Source organism: Chlorocebus sabaeus, chromosome 17 (genome assembly GCF_047675955.1).
Source record: "Chlorocebus sabaeus isolate Y175 chromosome 17, mChlSab1.0.hap1, whole genome shotgun sequence".
Taxonomy (NCBI): domain Eukaryota; kingdom Metazoa; phylum Chordata; class Mammalia; order Primates; family Cercopithecidae; genus Chlorocebus; species Chlorocebus sabaeus.
The window spans coordinates 60,551,389-60,576,640 of record NC_132920.1 but is presented as its reverse complement, the minus strand read 5'-3'; the positions used below and the strand labels follow the sequence as shown (position 1 = coordinate 60,576,640).

Here is a 25,252-nt window from a genome sequence, read left to right as displayed (position 1 = left end):
CTACAAGTATCACTATTCATTGCTGAAGTTAATTAATTTACCGAATCTATTTGGTAATTCACAGCAACCACATAAGTAATAAGGTATGGAAGTTGGAGGGTAAAATAAACACTTTATATGTACAATCTTCTTGCTTGGTAATTGTCTATTCTTCATGAACCTGTCCCCAGAGTAATGGCAGCAGATAAGATGTGCCACTATTTTACATAATAAAATATCCCTATTATTCCTTAATAAATATAACTGGCTATACAAATTTTGTTTCTTTTAATTCCCAAGTCACAGTTCCCTCCGGAGAGTTTGGTGCCACTCAAAGGTGCCTGATGTAGAATAACCAAAAACAGGTCAACTCTTAAAAAAAAAAAAAAAAAAAGGTAAAGAAAAGTTTAAACTCTTCATTAGTGATAAGCAGTGTGTTGGATATTCCAAATGACCACTTTAAAAACTGCCAGATACAAAACATTCTATCATAAAATTTCTCACTGACCCACAGTGGCGAGAGTGCTTCTAATATTTCCCTTTTAACACAATGAAGACCTACATTTCTATGCTCGGCTTTCTAAAGCTAACTTCATTCTGTTATGACATAAGACTTTCCCAATTATACACAGACACTGTCATGTACAATTTGATATTTATTAACAAAAATGGTCCAGAAAAGGATTGAGTCAAAATTACAAAGTGATAAGAGTTTAAAACAAAAGTTGTTCTTAACTGTATTAGAGTTTCTGGGGGACTTTAACCAGTCCCAAAAGCTATTTTTATCTCCTAAAACAGGACTTAAATGACATCACTCAAGTGATAGATTTTAATAGAAACTCTTCCTCTTTCCTTTTGTCAAAATATAGTGAAGGTCTTTGTTTTTACTTCAAACCTGCTTTCCTGTAGATAGACTGGGATGCAGTGAAGAGAGAAGTTAAACAAAAAAGTTAAAAAAAGAAAGGCCAGGCACGGTGGCTCACACTTGTAATCCCAGCACTTTGGGAGGCTGAGGTGTGAGGATCACTTGAGCCCAGGAGTTTGAGATCTGCCTGGGCAACATAGGGAGACCCCCACCTCCACAACAATTTTTTAAAAAAATTATCTGGGTATGGCATGCACACCTGTGGTCCCAACAACTTGGGAGGCTGAGGCAGGAGGATCTCTTGAGCTGGGAAGGTCGAGGCTACAATCAGCTGTAATTGTGTCACTGCACTACAGCCTGGGTGACAGAGTGAAACTTTTTTTCAACAACAACAAAAGCAAAATCTTAAAAACAGGAAATGAAGGCTATTGAGGAAAAAGGGTTACAAAACTGCCTAAGAATCTTCACTAAAGTAATCTTCTAGTCCTTCCATATCCATTTCCAGAGAGGAATTTAAAGAGGCCAGAGCAGATGATGCATCCTTGGCTTTCTGGATACTTGGTTTGGGTTGAGGAGTTTCTGGTTGGATAGGCTCCTTCTTTATGTCTTTACCACCATTTAGAATACGTTGGCTCTCACAAAAGAACTGATTAGGATGATTCAAAGAAAAGCCACAATCATCCACCTGTAAAGGAAGGAAATTTATATTGCATTAATACATGGCAAAGCTATAACTATATGAGTTTCAAAAACTGTTCTAGTCCTTGTTTAAAACTTAATACCTGAAACATGGATTCTAGCTATACACATTCTAACACTTAATCAACTACTTACACCGTTTCATTCAAGGAGAGCTTCAACCATTACCCAAACTTTAATGGCTCCCACATTTATATTTCTAGTCTGAGCCTCTGTGTTTGGCTCCAGTTCCCTATCCAGTTTCAGTCCCTTATCCAACACCTACTCAACATCTAAGATTGCTCAAAGGCAGCTCACACCCAATAGGAAACGTATCCTTTCCCCTCTCCCCATCCTTTGCTCTCAGTGACTGGTATCACCATTCATCCTTGGGGCATACTAGACACCTTTCTCTCACCTCCCCAGTCCCCAGCCCCCAGCTCCCACCTGCCACCTCCCATCTACACCATGCCTTCAATTCTGGCAATACCCAAAACATTACCAATTCTGGTTGACAATTACATCGAAATAAAAACTTAGAAATAAAACTGTGTTTGGAATAGAAACCTGTGTGTGTGTGTGTGTGTATGTGTGTGTGTATGTATGTATGTGTGGGACACTGTGTGTTAGTGAGGCACAGGTTAGGGACCTGTGTGATCCATTATTGTATCACCAGTTCCAAGTAAAAGGCCTGCCACATTGTAGGCCAATAAATATTTCTGGTTTTTTTTGTTTTTTAAGTGATCATAAAATCACTTTTGATCATTTTGATACTGGTCCCTGATACCACTTGTGTTTTAGAGCTTACTTGTACGTCTGGCATATGCAATCTCATTTAGTATGATATAAACCGAAAAAGCAACCTAAGTCAATGTAATTCTTCATTCTAATCTTGGCGTTTCATTGGTCTTCTTACAGAAAATCTCTTCTTGTAAATTTCACTGTGCCTGAATACAAACATGCCTAGTTCATAACTTATGTTATTTTTTCTCAAATATTATCATTAAACTTTAACTTTGAGTATGATTTCAAATTATGCACTATAGTAATCTCTCCTTACATGCAGTTTGCTTTCCACAGTCTCAAATCCCTGCCTTCTCGCCTTCTGCAGTTGGAATTGACAACAAAAATATCATTTTGCTTGAGTGAGTGACTGTTGGTTTCTTTGGTGGTATTTTCATTTATCAAGTTTTTGGAAACTGAGAAGTCATTCCATTTCTTTTGTTCATCTGTCTTCTATTAACGAATCCTTTTATGTCTCACCCTTCACACTGAAGTGACTTGCACACTGTAGGTATCTAATATTTGGTGAGGTGGACCCAGAAATAGTGTATACCAGTGATAATTTTGCATATTAATTAACGCCTTACTATATAAAAGACTGTGTTATAAACTATTCGCTATTCAGCATACAGGAATACATTTGACTAACTCGAATTTCCAGTCCAGTAAGTCATATACTTAAAAACCTCTACCAAGAATGGAGAAGTGATGAGGGTCACAGATAAAGACCTATTACACTCCATAGTAGAGAGAAATTTCGGCTGAGATCAAGGAAGCCTTTGAAAGAGAAGTGCTATTTGAGTTGGGTCTGGAAAGATGCAGAGAGTGAAAAGCTGGGATGATGAGGGGAAAGGCAATATTTGCAGCAGGACCACGTGAGCGAGGTAAAGAGACAATGTCCTGGGAAAGCAAATATGAAATAATTCACATAGCCTAATATGAAAGGCACATGCAAGGAAACAATAAGGAATGAGTTTGGAAAGACAGGCAGGGGCCAGCCTGAGAGAGCCTTGAAAATCCGGGTAAGTGGTCAAGACCTAATTCTCTAGGCAACAGAGGGTGACCAAAAACCCTTAAAAAGAGATGTGGTGCGACTGAAGTTGTGTATAATCTTATAGCAGATTAAAATGAATTGGCCAGGAAAAAAGAGGTTGCTGCTATGGTCCAGAATGAACCCTACTGGTGGACGGACCAACAGAGACATAAGTCTTTTCTGGTAATGCTTATTTAAGTACCCTAGGAATCTCTGATTCTCTTTTGCCAGTTGTTAATACATGTTAGGCTAATTTTACAGTAATTCCACTGTGTAACAGATGGAGAGTATACAGACTGATTTTAAAAGTTATAGATCATTAAGAACAAATTTTTATCTTTGCTTTATTTTTTTAACTTAACTGCTTGATTTCAAAATGTTTCCGAAATCTTTTATATCTATAATTTTGATTAACAATGGGATCATTTATGAACTTATTATATTCAATTTTCACCCAATTCATTAAAAATCCAATATAAATTTTGCATTTTGCAATGTGTTTCACAAAAAGTAAATTTATTGTCTAATACATTTTAATCAGCAGGCTTTCTAGTTTGTAAACAGAAAACCAGAGATTAGAAAGACCTTGGGGAATCCATTAAATTGAATCTCCTCCATGTACAGAGGCGCCTAAGGAGAATAGATAGTTTATTCAAAGTCATAGAATTAGTAACTGGTTTTGTCTGAATTAAAATTCAGGCCTTCTGACTAGATCATTAGTTGCTCTGAAATCTGTTTCAAGAGATTGTGTGCAAAATCAAACTGATAATGATATCTCCATTATAAATTTTATTTCTAGAGAGAAACTTGGCTACAAAGATTATAAAAACATAGTTGTATTTTCTGCAAAAATAATCTAATATCTTATGCTATAAAAATGTTAGGATTTTCTATACCTCGCTTCAAGTTGTCAGTTAGCAATATGTTTATTAGACTTCAATGTGCACAAAATGAAATAGGGTAATCTTTTTAAACTCTGAGTTTCTTCATCTATGAAATGGAGATAACAGCGTTAAGTCATAGGGTTGCTATGGGAAAAGCAAATAAAAATGAATGTAAAAGAGTTGTTAGTGCTATGAAATCTACATTAAATATTTTTAAAGACTCAAGAAAGGCAAGTCACTTAAAAAAAAAAAAAAGGTTGAAGTCACACAAGGAGAGGAAGAAAGATCCTATTGCTTTGCATATCAAGTTCCTTTTCTACTTTAAGGAATCCAAGTTGGAAATTGCTGATGCCGTACTATGGGTATAGTTTATAAAAGAAAGATAAAATCAAATTCCAAACACTAAATGATACTCAAAAGACCTTGCCCTAACAAATAAATGGCATTCAAATGTCTTAAGTTTAAGATATAATATTTAAGGTATGTGCATATCTTTAGTGAATCCCCATTTAAATTTTTTTTTTTTAATTATACTTTAAGTTCTGGAGTACGTGTGCAGAACGTGCAGGTTTGTTACATAGGTATACACGTGCCACAGTGGTTTGCTGCACCCATCAATCCGTCATCTACGTTAGGTATTTCTTCTAATGCTATCCTTCCCCTAGCACCCCTACCCAAACAGGCCCCGGTGTGTGATGTTCCCCTCCCTGTGTCCATGTGCTCTCATTGTTCAACTCCCACTTATGAGAGACAACATGCAGTGTCTGATTTCTGATCTTGTGTTAGTTTGTGGAGAGTGATGGTTTCCAGCTTCATTCATGTCCCTGCAAAGGACATGAACTCATCCTTTTTTATGGCTGTATAGTATTCCATGGTGTATATGTGCCACATTTTCTTTACCCAGTCTATCATTGATGGGCATTTGGGTTGGTTCCAAGTCTTTGCTGTTGTGAACAGTGCCATAATAAACATATATGTGCATGTGTCTTTATAGTAGCATGATTTATAATCCTTTTGGGTATATACCCAGTAATGGGATTGCTGGGTCAAATGGTATTTGTGGTTCTAGATCCTTGTGGAATTGCCACACTGTCTTCCACAATGGTTGAACTAATTTACACTGCCACCAACAGTGTAAAAGCATTCCTATTTCTCCACATCCTCTCCAGCATCTGTTGTTTCCTGATGTTTTAATGACCATGATTCTAACTGGCATGAGATGATATGTCATTGTAGTTTTGATTTGCATTTACCCAATGACCAGTGATGATAAGCATTTTTTCATATGTTTGTTGGCCGCATAAAGGTCTTCTTTTAAAAAGTGTCTGTTCATATCCTTCACCCACTTTTTGACGGGGTTATTTTTTTCTTGTAAATTTGTTTAAGTTCTTTGTAGATTCTTGTTATTAGCCTTTTGTCAGATGGATAGATTGCAAAAATGTTCTCCCATTCTGTAGGTTGCCTGTTCACTCTGATGACTGTTTCTTTTGCTGTGCAGAAGCTCTTTAGTTTAATCAGATCTCATTTATCAATTTTGGCTTTTGTTGCCATTGCTTTTGGTGTTTTAGTCATGAAGTCTTTGCCATGCTTATGTCCTGATTGGTATTGCCTGGGTTTTCTTCTAGGGTTTTTATGGTTTTAGGTCTTATGTTTAAGTCTTTAATCCATCTGAGTTAATTTTTGTGTAAGGTGTAAGGAATGGGGCCACTTTCAGTTTTCTGCATATGGCTAGCCAGTTTTTTCAAAACTATTTATTAAATAGGGAATCTTTTCCCCATTGCTTGTTTCTGTCAGGTTTGTCAACGTTCAGATGGTTGTGGATGTGTGGTGTTATTTCTGAGGCCTTTGTTCTGTTCCATTGGTCTATATATCTGTTTTGGTAACAGTACCATGCTGTTTTGGTTACTATAGCATTGTAGCATAGTGTGAAGTCAGGTAGCATTATGCCTCCAGCTTTTTTTTTTTTTTTTTTTTTTTTTTGGCTTAGGATTGTCTTGGCTATGTGGGCTCTTTTTTGGTTCCATATGAAATTTAAAGTAGTTTTTTTCTAATTCTGTGTAGAAAGTCAATGGTAGTGGCTGAGGCACGGTGGCTCACGCCTGTAATCCCAGCACTTTGGGAGGCCAAGGCGGGTGGATCACGAGGTCAGGAGATCGAGACCATCCTGGCTAACACAGTGAAACCCTATCTCCACTAAAAATACAAGAAAATAGCTGGGTGTCTGTAGTCCCAGCTACTCAGGAGGCTGAGGCAGGAGAATGGCGTGAACCTGGGAGGTGGAGCTTGCAGTGAACTGACACTGCACCACTGCACTCCAGCCTGGGTGATAGAATGAGACTCCACCTCAAAAAAAAAAAAAAAAAAAAAAAAAAAAAAAAGTCAATGGTAGCTTGATGGTGATAGCATTGAATGTATAAATTACTATTGGCATTATAGCCATTTTCATGATATTGATTCTTCCTATCTATGAGCATGGAATGTTTTTCCATTTGTTTGTGTCCTCTCTTATTTCCTTGAGCAGTGGTTTGTAGTTCTCTTTGAAAAGGTCCTTCACATCTCTTGGAAGTTGTATTGCTAGGTATTTTACTCTCTTTGTAGCAATTGTGAGTAGAAGTTCACTAATGATTTGGGTCTCTGTCTGTCTATTAGTGGTGTATAGGAATGCTTGTGATTTTTGCACATTGGTTTTGTATCCTGAGAGTTTGCTGAAGTTGCTTATCAGCTTATGAAGTTTTTGGGCTGAGACAATGGGGTTAATACAATCATGTCATCTGCAAACAAGAGACAATCTGACTTCCTCTCTTCCTCTTTGAAGATCCTTCATTTCTTTCTCTTGCCTGATTGCCCTGGCTAGAACTTCCAGTGCTATGTTGAATAGGAGTGGTGAGAGAGGCCATCCTTGTCTTTTGCCAGTTTTCAAATGGAGCGCTTCTAGTTTTTGCCCATTCATTCATATTAGCTGTGGGTTTGTCAAAAAATAGCTCTATTTTGTGATAGGTTCCATCAATACCTAGTTTATTGACAGTTTTCAGCATGAAGTGGTGTTGAATTTTATCGAAGGCCTTTTCTGCATCTATTGAGATAATCATATGGGCTTTGTCATTGGTTCTGTTTATGTGGTGAATTACGTTTATTGATTTGTGTATGTTGAACCAGCCTTCCATCTCACAGATGAAGCTGACTTGATCATGGTACGTAAGATTTTTGATGTGCTGCTGGATTCGGTTTGCCAGTATTTTATTGAGGATTTTCACATCGATGCTTAGCAGGGATAGTGGCCTGAAATTTTCTTTTTTGTTGTGTTTCTGTCAGGTTTTGGAATCAGGATGATGCTGGCCTCATAAAATTAGTTAGGGAGGATTCCCTCTTATTCTATTGTTTGGAATAGTTTCAGAAGGAATGGTACCAGCTCCTCTTTGTACCTCTGGTAGAATTTGTCTGTTAATCTGTCTGGTCCTGGGCTTTTTTTTTTTTTTTTGGTTGATAGGCTATTACTGCCTCAATTTCAGAAATTGTTATTGGTCTATTAGGGGTTTGACTTCTTCCTGGTTTAGTCTTGGGAGGGTGTATGTGTCCAGGAATTTATCCATTTCTTCTAGGTTTTCTAGTTTATTTGCATTGAGGTGTTTATAGTATTCTCTGATGGTAGTTTGTATTTCTGTAGGATTGGTGGTGATATCCCCTTTATCATTTTTTATTGCATCTATTTGATTCTTCTCTCTTTTCTCCTTTGTTAGTCTGGCTAGCAGTCTATTGATTTTTTTGATCTTTTCTAAAACCAGCTCCAGGATTCATTGATTTTTTGAAGGATTTTTTGTGTCTCTACCTCCTTCAGTTCTGCTATGATCTTAGTTATTTCTTTTCTTCTGCTAGCTTTTGAATTTGCTTGCTCTTGCTTCTCTAGTTCTTTTAATTGTTATGTTAGGGTGTCAGTTTTAGATCTTTCCTGCTTTCTCTTATGGGCATTTAGGGCTATAAATTTCCCTCTAAACACTGCTTTAGCTGTGTTCCACAGATTCTGGTACATTGTGTCTTTGTTCTTATTGGTTTCAAAGAACATCTTTATTTCTGCCTTAATTTTGTTATTTACCCAGTAGTCATTCAGGAGTAGACTGTTCAGTTTCCATATAGTTGTGCAGTTTTGAGTGAGTTTCTTAATCCTGAGTTCTAATTTGATTGCACTGTGGTCTGAGACACTGTTATGATTTCCATTCTTTTGCATTTGCTGAGGAGTGTTTTACTTCTAATTATGTAGTCAATTTTAGAATAAGTGCAATGTGGTGCTGAGAAGAATGTATATTCTGTTGTTTTAGGGTGGAGAGTTCTCTAGATATCTATTAGGTCTGCTTGGTACAGAGCTGAGTTCAAGTCTGGAATATCCTTGTTAATTTTCTGTCTCGTTGATCTAATATTGACAATGGGGGTGTTAAAGTCTCCCACTGTTACTGTGTGCGAGTCTAAGTCTGTCTGTTTGTAAGTCTCTAAGAACTTGCTTTATGAATCTGGGTGCTCCTGTATTGGGTGTATATATATTTTGGATAGTTAGCTCTTCTTGTTGCATTGATACCTTTACCATAATGCAATGTACTTGTCTCTTTTGATCTTTGTTGGTTTAAAAGTCTGTTTTATCATAGACTAGGATTGCAAATCCTGCTTTTTTTTTTTTTTTCCTTTCCATTTGCTTGGTAAATATTCCTCCATCCCTTTATTTTGAGCCTATGTGTGTCTTTGCACATGAGATGGGTCTTGACTCTTCATCCAATTTGCCAGTCTGTGTCTTAATTGGGGCATTTAGCCCCTTTACATTTAAGGTTAATATTATCATGTGTGAATCTGGTCCTGTCCTTATGATCCTAGCTGGTTATTTTGCCCATTAGTTGATGCAGTTTCTTCATAGCATCGATAGTCTTTAGAATTTGATATGTTTTTGCAGTGGCTGGTACCAGTTGTTCCTTTCCATGTTTAGTACTTCCTTCAGGGGCTCTTATAAGGAAGGACTGGTGGTGACAAAATCTGTCAGCATTTGCTTGTCTGTAATAGACTTTATTTCTCCTTTGCTTATGAAGGTTAGTTTGGCTGGATATGAAATTCTGGGTTGAAAATTCTTTAAAGAATGTTGAATATTGGTTCCCACTCTATTCTGGCTTGTAGGGTTTCGTTCCATTCTCCCCGTCACTTTCAGGTACACCAATCAAACGTAATCTCAAATTTCTTGGAGGCTTTGTTCGTTCCTTTTCTTTCTTTTTTCTCTATTCTTGTCTTCATGCTTTATTTCATTACGTTGATCTTCAATTTCTGATATCCTTTCTGCCTGATCGATTTGGCTATTGATACTTTTTTATGCTTCATGAAGTTCTCGTGCTGTGTTTTTCATTTCCATCTGGTCATTTATATTCTTCTCTAAACTGGCTACTCTAGTTAACAGTTCCTCTAACTTTTTTCAAGCTTCTTAGCTTCCTTGCATTGGGTTAGAACATGCTCCTTTAGCTCGGAGGAGGTTGTTATTATCCACCTTCTGAAGCCTACTCTGGCATTTGTCAAACTAATTCCCCATCCAGTTTTGTTCCCTTGCTGGCGAGGAGTTGTGATTCTTTGGAGGAGAAGAGGCATTCTGGTTTTTGGAATTTTCAGCCTTTTTGAGCTGGTTTCTCCCCATCTTTATGAATTTATCTACCTTTGGTCTTTGATGCTGGTGACCTTTGCATGGGATTTCTGAGTGGACGTCCTTTTTGTTGATGTTGATGCTATTCCTTTCTGTTTAATTTTCCTTCTAACAGTCAGACCCCTCTGCCGCAGGTCTGCTGGAGTTCGCTGGAGGTCCACTCTAGACTCCGTTTGCCTCGGTATCACCAGCAGAGGCTGCATAACAGCAAAGATTGCTGCCTGTTCCTTCCTCTGGAAGCTTTGTCCCAGAGGGGCACCTGCCAGATGCCAGCTGGATCTCTCCTGTATGAGGTGTCTCCCAGTCAGGAGACATGGGGGTCAGGGACCCACTTGAGGAGGCAGTCCCTTAGCAGGGCTCAAACACTAAGCTGGGAGATCCGCTGTTCTCTTTAGAGCCAGCAGGCAGGAATGTTTAAGTCTGCTGAAGCTGCACCCACAGCCGCCCCTTCCCCCATGTGCTCCATCCCAGGGAGATGGGGATTTTATCTATAAGCCCCTCACCGGGACTGCTGCCTTTTTTCCAAAGGTAATTCATATTTTTTATTAACCACTAAAACAGTGCCAAGGGCCTTGAAGGGAGGATTTGTGCCAAGGTTCTGTGATGCTGTTTCTCCTTTTTCTTGATCTGCAATTGTCCTTAACTCATTTTGTGATGTTCATTGTGAGCTACTAAGTTGCTTGATAGTAAAATGAAATTATGAAGTTTCCTTTTTATAGAATTCTATATTTTCTTCTAGGACGCGTTCTTTGTGTTCTGAGTGTTTCTTTCATTTTCATTTTTAAAGGAAGTGTATATGGCTGTCATTCAGTTTCCTTTTGTCTTGTTTAGGAAAATAAACTTAGGGGTTTTTTTTGGTATGTGGGGGGAAGGGGAAGAGCATAAAGTAAACAAAATGGAAATCTTACTTTAAAATTAAATTAGGAAAAAGAATACAGAAATAGAGGTTTCCACATCTAAATCCTCCATTTCACTTATTTCTTCTCAAGTCAGCAGCTATTTCCTTTACTCCGTTTGGAAATATTAAGCGAGCATTTTCACGACTTTGTCTGTGAGGCTTTCCTTGCCCGTTTTCTTTTTTGGTTACTGTTGGTGATGTTTTTCTTTTCTTTTCTTTTCTTTTTTTTGAGACGGAGTCTCACTCTGTCGCCCGGGCTGGAGTACAGTGGCCGGATCTCAGCTCACTGCAAGCTCCGCCTCCCGGGTTCACGCCATTCTGCTGCCTCAGCCTCCCGAGTAGCTGGGACTACAGGCGCCCGCCACCTCACCCGGCTAGTTTTTTGTATTTTTTAGTAGAGACGGGGTTTTCACCGTGTTAGCCAGGATGGTCTCGATCTCCTGACCTCGTGATCCGCCCATCTCGGCCTCCCAAAGTGCTGGGATTACAGGCTTGAGCCACCGCGCCCGGCCATTGGTGATGTTTTTCTTTGTGGTTGATGATTTTTAAAATTATGTTTTGTGCATTATTTTATGTATTGAGACAGGAACATTCTGTGAAGCATTTGCATTCTACCACACTAGCTTGGTCCTAGTGTTTCAGATCCAATGTCCTGTGAAGGATCTGAAACAAGTTCAGGAGTCTAGAGGAAGGTAGGTGGAGTGGAGGCCTTTAGAGGATACATTAAAAATTTTAGATTTCATCTGAAGAGAAATAGGAAGCCACTGAAGGTTTTAAAAAGCAGGTTCCTGAAATGATCAGATTCCTCTATTTTAAAGGTCACTCCAGCAGCTGTGTGGAGGAGAAAGAATTGGAATGGGGCATGTGTAGATGCTGGGAAATGAGTTAGGAAGCTATTGCAGTGATCCAAGTGAGATGATGGTGGCTTCTAGCCCAGCATTCTAACTGATATCCATAATGATGACCCTGAGTGATTATAAAAGGGCTTAATTGTATCACATATATCCTGTTTAAGATTGCAGGAAAATGGGTGATAGGTTTTAATAAGATTTCTCTAGAGATTTATATGGTGGGTAAAAATTATCCTCAGCCACTTGGAAAATAAGTACCCACAGTTACTCAGTGTCCAAAGAGGTCTACCTCTGAAAACATTATTTTCTATTAAAATTCTGTGGTTGATCTACACATGACCTAGTGTTTTCATTTATACATGGAACATGCAGAAAGTAAAGAATATACTGTTAGTATGAAATTATTTTAAACACTGACCCTAAAAATACAGAGGAAAACAGGTTTCAAGCAGGCCAGCTTTTAACATCTACTAAATGAATCTCTCTCAAACATTTGCTTGGCATCAGCACATTCTGCACACAATGACCTTCACACAAACATGGCTCTCATATTTCTGCCGCTGCAAATGCTGATTTTGAAGGAATGAAAGCAATATTGTTTTACCTATGGGATATTTGGGTTTTAATCAAGAGGTTTTGCAATGACAGCTTAAAATGAGGCAGTTGGTATTACCAAAAAAGCCATATGGAACTATCATAATGCTGCTGCAAATGATATCAATTAACTGGTTCATCTTCAAAACTTCCATTTAAGTGAGTTTGATCACAGAGGCCTCCGGAAAATAAACATAGGATTTTATTTGGGGGAGGGGTAGGATGGCAGAAACCTGACAATAAAAATAGATTCTGTTTTTAAATTAAATTAGAAAAAATAATAAATGAAGGAGGATATTCACATCTAAAAGTCCACAGTGAGAGATCTAGTGAATATAAACAGCCTTTTTATTTTGTTGATTTATATGTGGTTTAAGTTAGACTATTTCTATATGTGAGGGGATTTAGCTATATGTCTTTCCAAAATCTTCATTAATCTAAAGCAAGTTTTAAAGATTGGCAATAGCAGCAATGCTCGAGGGAATAATCAATAGGAGAGATAATACAAAAGCAGATTTTGAGAACTAAAAAACCACTCCTTACTTTTTGGTGATTATGCCACAAACTCAATGTTTATATCTAATTTTCGTATCTTATTTTTATAAAAAGTAAAGAGGTTGGATAATAGACCTCATTTGTGAAAGTTCTGAGGCCTCTTAATTAAAAGGGTCCATAAATGATTAAAGAACAATATGAAATTAAAACTCAAGTGGAGCACGCAAATTAAGAAATGCAGTCTTCAAGAGAGTGAGTCATCTAAACCTGGTGTTGCCAAACATGGCTTATCTGGCGAGATTCCTATGGTGATAAAACAAATGAGATTTTGTTGTTGCTTACTATTTTCTTGATGTTTACTCCTTGAAGTTTTGTTTTAAAAAAAGTTCTTAAATAAGAATAATACTTTCAAAAGTTAGGTATAGAAGAATGAGGACAGGACCCACAACAGACAGGGGCTCTAGCTCCAGATCTTCCATTAACCAATTACAGCATGTAAGGCAAGTTAGAGTCCCTACATGTTTACCATGCTATGAAGATAAACAGGAAGATGCCAATTACTTCTGCTGTCATTATTACGAATTTAGCATCAAATACCATAGAACAGCACAGTGATGGTTAGGCTCACAAGCTTTAGACGAGTTAGACAGCTTGAATTTAAATCTAAGCTCCATCCCCTATAAGTAGTATGATCCAACACAGGTTGTTTAACTTCTCTAAAGAGGTTTTATTCATAGACAGGGATATACACATACAGTATCTTGCTGTAATGTCAATCAAAAGAGCTAATGTTTTAAAAAATTTTAGTGCTGTGCTTGGTATACATTAAGGCAGGGGTTCCCAACCCAATCCGTGGTCTGCAGGAGGAGAGCGGTGGGTGAGCAAGTGGAGCTTCATCTGTATTTAGGGCCACTCTCGATCACTTGAATCACCTCCTGAGCTTCACCTCCTGAGCTTCACCTCCTGTCAGATCAGCAGTGGCCTTAGATTCTCATGGGGGTGCGAACCCTACTGTGAACCTCGCAGGCAAGGGATCTAGGTTGTGTGCTCCCACCAGCCCCTGTTTAACCATGGAAAAATTGTCTTCCATGAAACTGGTCCCTGGTGCCAAAAAGGTTGGGGACCACAGCATTAAGGGTTCCATAGATATTGGCTGGTATTACTATTATTTATTATTATTGGCAATATTACAAAATATCTTTTTCCTATGAGATACTTTATCAAGTAAGAAATTCTGCAATTATATAACCATAATAGAAAAACTACTTTGTAACAACCAAATAAAAAGCATAAAAATAATTGTAAAACTTTAGCATAGTAGCTGATGATGCAATAAATGCAACTTCTTTTTGGGGAGGGTCATGGATCTTTAATAAATACCATGGACTCCAGAAAAATACACATATGTTCATACGAGATAAAATGTTTCAAGAAGGACAAGGATCTCCAAAGTCCATTCTTGGATGTCTTTCCCAGGATCAGTGGATGCAAACTAGGGGCCAGAGGGCTGAACTGGACTTGGAGATGTGTTTTGTTGGCCTGCAGAGAGCCTCACAATTTGTCAGTGTGAATGCCTCTAACAGGGCAAACATCTTCAGTGCACTATAATTCTGCCATACTCTGTGGTACTGATCTCAGGCAGCTTCATTTTTTTGGGCTATTTGCCCAATCTCTGTAGGCCTCTGACTTCGTGACATTGGCTTTACACACTTCAAAATCTATTCTGTGCCAGACTGGGTCATTCCACTCTTACTCTAATAATCAAGCAGGCTTTTTTGTACTAAGGAAGCTGGCAAGATAAAAACCAAACACATTTCCCTGACTCGTTTATAGTTAGGGGTCCACATGCAATCTAGGTTTTGCCATGCAGATAAATATGAGACGTGGAAGAGGGTAAGATAACATCAGGTGGCAGCCACAAGTACAAGGATCAGATTTTCTGCATGGAAGATGGCAAAAGCCTTTGGTTCTTCTAGGCAGCTGTGGCACAGGTTCCAGATCTAGTCTAGAGGTTGGCAAATCAAGGCCTGTGGGTCAAACTGGGTCTACTACCTAATTTTATAAATAAAATTCTATTGGATCAATAGTCATGCCTGTTCATTTGCATACTTTCCACGGCTGCTTTTGCACTACAACAGTAGAGTTGAGTAGCTGTGACGCAGACCATATGGACCATGACGCCTAAAATTTTTACACTCTGGCTCTTTACAGAAAAACTTTACTGACCCTTGGTCTCATCCCTAGATATGGAGTGGTAGGTGACAGGTGCAGATATTCTTATGATGTAGCTTCTCCTAGTTACAAAATATTCCTGGTTCTGCAGCATCCAAGCTTAGTTGTCTGGTCGTTCAATAAATGCTGTAAGTTACCTAATACCATGCAATCCCCCTTTCTGCTGAAAATAGCTACAGTGGTTTCCACTGATGCAACTAAAAACCCTGAATGTGACACAGTAACAAAAAACAATTAGGATATGAAGTAAAAAAAAAAAAAAAAAAAAAATACTTACATTGTGTATCATCTCAAAGTATTTTTGACAGGCTACCTGGTAATGTGTCCCCTTTGCTAAATCCAAAATCTAAAACGAATGAGGAAAAAGAGAAATAAAAATTAGAAATTAAGTTTTCTTCTAAACCACTGTAGCTTGCAGACAGTTGTTGGCCTTTTCATAATCTTCATTCCAGACAGGAAATGCAATAAATCATGAAGCATGTTGTACTTCTGCAGCCTGGACACTGTGATAATTCTGACATTATGCAGTAGTGGTTTAGGTCAGCATTAAACCACAGATGACAAGAGATAGTCAGTGATCTTTCTGACCTACCAACTGTGCATTTTAATAACTTTACCTCAACAAGATGAAAATGGATCCTAGTATGATGACTTTGACAGTTATTGCCAGAACATCATATTGCAACATCTCTCCCAAAACTGTAGATAGAGATCTAGTAATCTAATGGTTGGTGCATGAAGCAATCAAGTATACTATTCAGATATTTACTTTCCACATTAATGGTTTATACAGATACAGCATGAAATACTGCTGTGTGCCCATCAGGAAAATTTAATGTAAACCCTTTTGGAAAAGTATCTGTGAAGAGGGAATGCTTTTCCCTTCAGTCAGATTTGTTCTTTTTGAAATGAAGTTATGTCTCGCAAAGCTCAGCAGAATATGAGAGTGAACAGTCTATTCTGAACACCTATTAGGAACATCATCCTATCTTTTGTAAATACAATTTGCTTTCCAATTCTACTTCATGTAAACTCTTCAGAGCGGTGCAAACTCCCATCCTTATCAGCAGACTGCAATGCCAGTTGAAATTTGTAAAGTTTCATTGCCTCCCCCAAGCCCTCAAATAAATAAAACACATTATTTGGCCTATTTATCAAACGCAGTAAAATGCTGGAATTAAGAGATAACCTCAAATGAAGGGAAACGTAATTCTGGAGAAATGTTAATTTCTATTCCTTTCTTATTTTTTAAAAAGCTGACCTTCCTGTCACAAAAAGAAATGAACATGGGGTCTCGAATTCCTGCTATCCTCATTACTGAATATAGCTTAACATCATTTGACAGATACACAAAAAAATTACAGTTACAGAACAGGCATTATACAATACTGACAAGAATGTGCTTCAAAAATTGTTTTTCTCTGATTGTCTTATAGATTACATTTCTGAATTTCATGTCACCTTTTATTAAATCATATATGAAAGACCTGTGTAAATGCCAGCCAACCACGGAGGCCAGGATTCTGCCAGTCTGGCCTGTCCACCTTTCTTGAATTATTAGAGCAAAAAGTGAAAAATCAATTTAAAATGAGACTTTCTTCATTTTTAAATTTATTCTGCAAGTTTTCCAAGTAACACTAACACTAAGTTCATATTGTCTGATGCTCTTACACACAGATTTTCAAACTGTGATGAGATAAACTTGCAAGTAATTACTGACAAACATCTATAATAATATATTAATATCTGAATTAGAATTTTGGAGAAGACTTCAAACATAAATTTAAGCTTTAGATGATCCCATAAATTACCTGGAGAGGAAATGGATTCACAGAAATAAAAAAGTTCAACCATATAAAAAGTAAATATGTAACATGATATACATATACACAGTCTAGTATTTATGTTTGGGAAACATGCTATGAAGAAATAAATCATTAATAAAAAATCATATTAATAAAAAAATTTTAAAAACCATAGTAATCCACACGTGTAAAAAACTTACTAAAGAAAACTGACATAAAAGCCACAGAATGTGAGAAAAACAGATGTATTGCAAATTTTAGATTCAATTTTTAGGGTCCATAAATAAAATTAATCACGCTACAATCTTCCCCTAACCTGACCCCACTCGCAGAGAGGGCTCTTCCTTCACAAAAATGACTTAGTTTTATTTTTGTTTTATCTTATTAGGATGAATTTTTATTTGAAACCTGCTTGCAAATCTATAAACAAGCCATTCAACTATGATCAGGATAGCTTAAAGAGCTTTAATCATGTCCCAGCATATTTGAGATAAATGAAGGTTTCTGTAAATAAGTAAAGGTGTGATGAGAAAAAAAGGCAATAGAGGTTTTTGAGGTAAACAGGTATTATTGGTAGATACTTTTATCTTCATTTCGGAAATGAGGAAATATATTAAAATCGGAATATCTGTCTCCTGAGGATGAGGGCCATTAACCGCAGAAAGAATTTTAAAAATCACATGCAAATGAATAATCTTTCAAAGGAAGATAACTTACATGCTTTTAAAATTAAGATAGAAAACATAAAACATTACTCCAAAAAATCCAACTAATGAATATATAGTTTCAGTTCAGATTATGATCTATATAACAGAGATATAGGAAAAGAAAACGTGGACCAATGAATGAAGTTTGACTTTTTCTCTGAGTAAAATGGGGAGCGAATACAATATTCTATGTGCAGGACTAAAGTGACCTGACATTGACAGAGGGTTCATTTCTGCCTGCTGTGCTGGGAACAGATCAGAAAGGATAGAGGTAGAAACGCTCATTAAAGGAGTTCAGGGAATAGACGGTAGATCCATGGACCAGGGTGGTAATATCAGTGGCGATGGTAAGTGGTCAGATTTGAAGACAGGAGCATTTCCCACTTAATGGCTATAAAATATTTCTAAAATCAGATGTTCTGCATGAAAATACTCAAGAGGAACCTGTCCTCAAATGTCTTAAAATAATGCGTGACATACCACTCAACCCTTTCCCCCGCCAACTAATTTCCAAAATAACTAGTTCTAAAACTCGGGAAAATGCCAATATGAAAAACAAACCTATCATATAAAATAAATGTAAAATACCCAAAATACCACTTAGTAGCCACTAAACAATATGATTAACAAACAGATTTTTTTTGTGTAGAAACAGGAGTATGATACCTCATGTCTCTTAGCGTTAGGATGTCTTAGATGCACCCTTTGCTGACTTCAAAATCTTCCCAAGTGATTCTGATGTTCTAGCATTTGTATATGGAGTACAACCTGAGACTTTTTCTGCACTTTGTTTTGTGAAATTTTTCCAATATGAACATCACCACTAAGCACTGTATTAAGATATTCTGCAGGTAACTCTATTTTGATGTTGATACTAATACAACTTGCTGAGGGGGTTGGGTGTCTCCAAGGCAGGAAATACAAACCAAAAATCAGGTGAAGGAAAGAATTAAGGTATGACTAAGACACTAAATTTCAGCTTATGATATAGGATCAAAATTACAAACCTGGCAAACATCAAAATCCAAGAACAGATGCCTAAGGCAGACTGTGTGAAACAGAATTTAGGGTCAAATTTCCACAATATACTTATATACCATGGAGTACTATGCAGCCAAAAAGAAAACCGTGTCCTTTATGGCAACATAGATGCAGCTGAAGGCCATTATCGTAAGCAAATTAATGCAGGAAAAAAATCAAATACCACATGTTCTCACTTATAAGTAGGAGCTAAACATTGTTATACACAGACACAGAAAAGGTAACAATAAACATTGGGGATTCCAAAATTGGGGGTAGGGAGGCAAGGGTTGAAAAACTACCTATCAGGTACTACGTACATTACTTGGGCAATTGGATCATTAGAAGCCCAAGCCTCAGCATCATGCAATATACCCATATAATAAACCTGCACATATGCGCCCCTGAATCTAAAATAAAAAATTTTAAAAACATATTAAGAAAAAACTAAAATACTCCACAAAGTAATGAAGATGTTGTTAGGCAAGAGTACTTTTTGCCTGTGTTTGTTTCTGCAGCATGGCTTCTGAAAGCCCAGACCTCCATAAAAACATAGCTTCCCAAGATGGCAGGCCAGGACTGCCCCAGAGTGAGGATCAGAAATAGAATAGGTCAGGAAAACACATACTACATAGAGGTGGAAACCCATCAAGAGGAAGAAATATAATGAAGAGACAGAACAAGAATAGGAAGAAAAATGTGGAAAGCCAGAGAAATGGGACAAGTCAATGGAGTCCATGGCTTGCTATTTATGTGGCTTGTAAGCATCAAAGTCTAACCCACAGCTCACAAAAGATGTTCACTGAGCACTGACACTAACTCTCCAGTTTTCATGTTCCATTCTGAAAGAACCAGAGCACCTTATGAGGTCCTCTTGCATACAGCATTAATACCAAAGACCAGTTTTCCAAAGGTCAGAGGAAATCAAATCAAGGGTCCATTCTGATGCTGGGGCCAGAGGTTTTCTAATTCTGTTTTACAAAAATATCAAACATTTTGAACAATCATATCAAAGACATTTAAAAACACAATTTTTATTTGAAGAAAAAACACCTATAAAGATCTAAGAATATTATACAAATGGCAGTATGACTTAGTTTTTAACGCCAGTATTTACAGATGAAGTACAAAATGTCAAGTGTAACAATCCACTTACTGTTCTAATCTAGTTCATCAGTAATGAAAAGGCAAAGAAAAAGTGAGTAGTGGATGGGCACAGTGGCTTATGCCTGTAATCCCAGCACTTTGGGAGTCTGAGGCAGGCGGATCACAAGGCCAGGAGTTCAAGACCAGCCTGGCCAACATGGTGAAACCCCATCTCTACTAAAAATGCAAAAATTAGCTGGGCATAGTGGCGCGTGTCTGTAATCCCAGCTACTCGGGAGGCTGAGGCAGGAGAATCGCTTGAACCTGGGATGTGGAGGTTACAGTGAGCCAAGACTGCAACACTGCACTCCAGCCTGGGTGACAGAGCAAGACTCCGTATCCAAGAAAAAAAGTGAGTAGTGACATCAAACTACAATATTTTGGTAATTCGTATTTTTAAACTCTATATATTTTTTAACTTTTTTTTTTTTTGAGACAGTCTCACTCTGTCACCCAGGCTGGAGGGCAGTGTTGCAATCTTGGCTCACTACAACCTCCACCTCCTGGGTTCAAGTGATTCTCCAGCCTCAGCTCTCAAGTAGCCAAGATTACAGATGTGCACCAAGACACCCAGCTAATTTTTGAATTTTTAGTAGAGATGGGGTTTTGCCATGTTGGCCAGACTGTTCTCAAACTCCTGGCCTCAAGCAACCCACCAGCCTTGGTCTCCAAAAGTGCTGGGATTAGAGGTGTGAGCCACCATGCCTAGCCTCTGTTTATTTTTAACTATTCTCTACCAGTTGAATAAAGTCCACCAGTAAGAATATTACAGTTTTTAAAAATAGGCTGGGTGTGGTGGCTCACACCTGTAATTCCAGCACTTTGGGAGGCCAGGGCAGGTGGATTGCTTAAGTCCAGGAGTTCAAGACCAGCTTAGGCAACACAGAGAAACCCTGTCTCTAATAAAAATACAAAAAATTAACCAGGTATGGTGGCACATGCCTGTAGTCCCAGCTACTTGGGGGGAGCTGAGGCGGGAGGTTTGCTTGAGTTGGGGAGGTCAAGGCTGCAGTGAGTCCTGACCATGCCACTGCACTTCAGCCTGGGTGACAGAATGAGATCCTGTCTTAAAAAAAAGCAATGCAGTTTTCATTTTCACAAAAAAGTTCATATTTCTATTTGCTAAGTTTGCTAAAACCATTAATTATACTTCATCTACTATTTCATCCTCAAGATGAATTACTGATTTTTTTTTCTGTAAGAGAATTCTAATAAAGTGCCTCACCAAAGACATCCTTGCAGTTGAAGAGCAAAAAGCAAATAAGGTGATATTTTTCTGATTTAATCAGTGATAGATCATAGCCAGTTGATGGAACACAGATGAACAGGGTAGGAAATGTTATAGGTATGTATATTTATAACACATACATACACAAAAATAGAACTCTTTTTATACACACACTATAACTTTAAGCCACACTTCCTTCCCTCTTGCTAATACTCTCTAATATTTCTAGCCAGCTGCAAATTCCTCTCTCTCTTTTGCTTCATTGCCTGCCAATGAGGTTCAGATATTACCTGGCAGCAGAATGCAGCCACCTGCCCATCTTTGGCTTTGGTGAGCAGAGCACTGTACAGCTAGGTATGCTGCGCTCACCAATTAGATATGTGGCTAATCTAATTCAAGGTCATGTTTTGTCTTATTTAAAAGTGATAATAAGCTTGCTTCTTCCTAAAAAGCTCAACCTTTCAAAACTAGACCAGGCTGATATTATTCCACTCCATTTCTAACCTTCCCATATTTCAAAGGTGAAAGAAAAATGTGGTGGAGATGCCAAGTCTTGCACATTTTTGAACATATGACTTTGCTTCCATTTCTCACACACTCAGCACAGCTTAGCCTGCTGCTGCCTTACACCTCTGCTGTGACCTTTACTTACTGGCAGATCAGGGCCAAGTTTCCCTCTCTTGAAGATGTACTTTCATTTGTTTAAAACATTTTAAGTCAAGAATTTTTCTGACTCTTTATTATCTATAAACAAAATTATCTGAGTCAATTCTACCTCCAAATGTCATTAAAATCTACCTTTTTCTCTCCATTTCTGAAGCCTTCATCATTCCCTTTTTTATTGGAAAGCTTCTTGATTTATACTTTCTTCACTCGAGATAGCTGCCACATTGCCACCAGAGTATCTTTTCTAAAAGCCAAAACTAATCCTGGCATGGTTGGGGCACAAACTTTTCATCATGATTCAAAGGCTCCTACCCTGTCCTACCTGGCCACTGGATCCTCATATTTTGGTCCAGCTTCTCCTACAATGTGCTCTTTGGAACTTTAGCTCACAAAATCCTAGTGATGATCAGGGGTTTTCTTGTCTAATAACTTGTTTACCTGGCTTTAATCCACCATTACCTAAGTTTCTTTATGGCAGATAGGGTAACGTTTCTCAAACTAATTTGTCTCCAGAATCTATTTTTCATAGGTCTCTCAGGACTAGGGTTCCTCAAAACACACAAAACAACCTTATTTAAATTAATAGTCACCTCCACAAGTCTCATTCTTCTCTCTTATCCTGCTATAGTTTTCTTTCACTACACTTGTTTATCTGTGATATGGTTTGGCTCTGTCCCCACCCAAATCTCATCTTGAATTGCAGCTCCCATAATTCCCATGTGTCATGGGAGGGACCCGATGGGAGATAATTGAATCATGTGGGCGGTTTCCCCCATACTGTTCTCGTGGTTGTGAATAAGTCTCACGAGATCTGATGATGGTTTTATAGGGGAAACCCCTTTCACTTGGATCTCATTTTCTCTCTTGTCTGCAGCTACGTAAGACGTGCCTCTCACCTCCCACCATGATTGTGAGGCCTCCCATGCCACGTGGAACTATGAGTCCATTAAACCTTTTTTTCTTTATAAAGTACCAAGTCTTGAGTATGTCTTTATCGGCAGCATGAAAACCGACTAATACAGTCTGTCTCTCCCACTGGAATATCAGCTCCATGAAGGTAGAAGTCTCACTAGTTTTAGTCATCATTATATTCCCAATGTCTTGAACAGTAAATGGAATACAATCATCACTCAATTATTATTTGTTGATGTTGAATGAATGCTGCTCCTTTTGCCTGATCTGCCTTACATCAGGCACAGGGAAAACTCCTACTCCACTTTCAAACCCAATTAAAATGTCACTTCCTATATGAAGCATTCTCTTCTGCTCCCTCTTCAACAGCTCTTTCCCCTCTGGCACTTTGAATATATTTTTATAAAAGTATTTAGCATACTCTATAATAGTTAACTGTTAAAGCACTTATCCTACTCTATTGTAGTTAGGTACCAATAAAAGGATTGTTGGGAAGCAATTTAAACTGCTAACCAAAATACTGATTTTCTCAGTGCACATTAACACCAACATTTTGGATTAAAGGATTTAAGCTCTTAGGAAACATCAACAACTAAGTAAACTTAGAAAGCAAGGAGGGAAGGAAAGAGAAGGAAGAAGAGAGGAAAGATAATGAGGGGGGGAAGGGAGGACAAACAAGAAGACACATGCAAAGCCTGCTTAGAGATATGGAGAAACATATTGTCAGACCTCAGTTATGTGGTTCAGTTACTAATTATTACTGTGCTTTCAGGATTCTGTTTTTTGGCCTAATATAAAAGCAAGCCATTCAGAATCACTATGCCCTATGATCTTTATGAAAATAATGAAAGATATTTATACTGATTATATAATTACTTTAGAAGACTATGCTTATTAAAAGATGTATCATGTACTGATTTAATAATTACTTTAGATCATGTTTATTAAAAGATGCATCTTATCTCCTAGATACGCTACTGAAAACAGAAGCTAATGTTAAAATCTGTCACTTAAGAATTAAGAAGTAAAAATAATCACATAAATTCAGAGATAGAAACTTTATCTAATAGGAAATACACTGCAAATTGATGGCAAACACCACCAAGAAGTCTGAAATGACTTAAAGCTACCCAGGCTAAAAATCTAAACTACTTGCTTTATGAAATAAATTTACGTAACTTTCTGGGTACCTTAAGCTTGCTTCTTCAAAAGAAGCCGGGATGCCTCTGGGAGTATACTCTATAAACTGATCAAGAAATAGAACTAAGTTACAATAGTTTTATGACTATAGGTAGTGAGACTGGACTTTACAAAAATATCCTAAGTGACAGTATCATATGTGACTGAATAAAATTCTTCCATAGGTATCAGCAATTTTTCATGTAATGAATAAATAATATAGAAAGATGTATAACTATATAAACAGAGTTTTAAATTTTAAGAAAGGATGTTTTCCATTTGAGTGCAATTTTAACAACTACAACTTTTAATAAATAGGCTTAGCTAGCAATGACATATGTTACTTGACTTTCAAAGTGATTTTTCTTTTAACCACCAGAACATTATTTAACCAGAACATTAAATAATCTCCAAGTGACCATTTATCTTCAGCCTATAAGAAAGGAAGGATATACACAGAAATCAAGTATTAAAGCCAAAAGCACAACCATGGCCTGGTGACACCAATTCTAATGCTCAACTTCCCATCTTTTCCTTAATGCAATTCTGAGTTTTACCAAGAACATTACACATTTTCAACTACAACACTAAGAAAAGCAAAGCTAAGTGCAGCAATCAAACTACTGTTCTCATAAATCAGAAGAGATATTCCTGGAGATGAAACAGATACAAAAGCTGCCCTTAAAAGCAGTTACTTTTCATAAAGTAATAGACAGACTGAATACTATCATCCATTGATAAGTCCCCCTTACCTAAGAAAACCATAGGAGTTTTTAGGTAGTTCAGATTTATATGAACATTAAGTAAAGAGTCATTGAAATTTATCTTTGTCATAAAATCTTCTTGCAAAGAGTTACTTTTAAGTCTTTTAAACTGTCCCTTTTGAAAGATTTCTTCATTAAAAGGCATTTGCCAGTTTTAGATTTAATATAGTCACTAACTTCTTGAAAATTTTTGACTGTGAAAAACAGTTTAACCAACCTCAAGAAGCAATAAGAGCATATTTTTTTTCCATATTTCATGGTTTTAATATCACTCTTAAGTTTCTTAGGTGCACCAATTAGATTTGTTTTAAAAATCATTAATAGTTGAGTGAAAATTCTAAAACACATTTCCTTCCTCTATTAAAAAAACTAAAATAAGAAATAAAAAGACAGTTTTAAAAACATTAGTGCAGAAATACATTTGTAAATAATGTACCATTTCAATCAAAATTTTGAAAAATGAATAGCCTTATGTATACTTACTTATGGGCCAACATGTAAAAGTAAGTATTGGTTGTAATAGGCCTAACACAATTGTACAGCAGAAGCAAACATTAAAATACACTGTAGAAACAGAACTTAATCACTCGAATACGCAACATTCTCAAGTGCTCGATACTTAAAGCAGTGCCCTCAAACAGAAATATGACATATCTGTAATTTTAGATTTTCTATAGCCCAATTAAAACAGTAAAAATAAGCAATTACTTTCAGTAATATATTTTATTCAAAGCAATATATCTAAAAATTGTCATTTCAAAATGTAATCAATATAAAAATATTACTGATATATTTTGTAATGCTTTTTTTGATACTACTATAACTCTGTGAAACTTGGTGTATATTTTACTACAGCCAGTGGTATACTGGA

The 25,252-nt window shown here is 37.2% G+C and overlaps 1 protein-coding gene across 2 annotated transcripts in view; it reads right to left on the bottom strand.

Annotated features, from left to right (window-relative positions):
• Positions 1-622: 622 nt before the first annotated feature.
• Positions 623-25,252, bottom strand: part of PRIM2 (DNA primase subunit 2) — a 312,787-nt gene continuing 288,157 nt past the window's right edge. For both annotated transcript variants that reach the window (XM_073006101.1, XM_073006100.1), the window contains exons 13-14: positions 15,232-15,300; positions 623-1,529 (exon numbers count right to left, since the gene is read on the bottom strand). In XM_073006101.1, the coding sequence (XP_072862202.1) occupies positions 1,299-1,529; positions 15,232-15,300 (300 nt within the window). In that variant the 3' untranslated portion in view covers positions 623-1,298. The remainder of the gene's footprint in view (positions 1,530-15,231; positions 15,301-25,252) is intronic.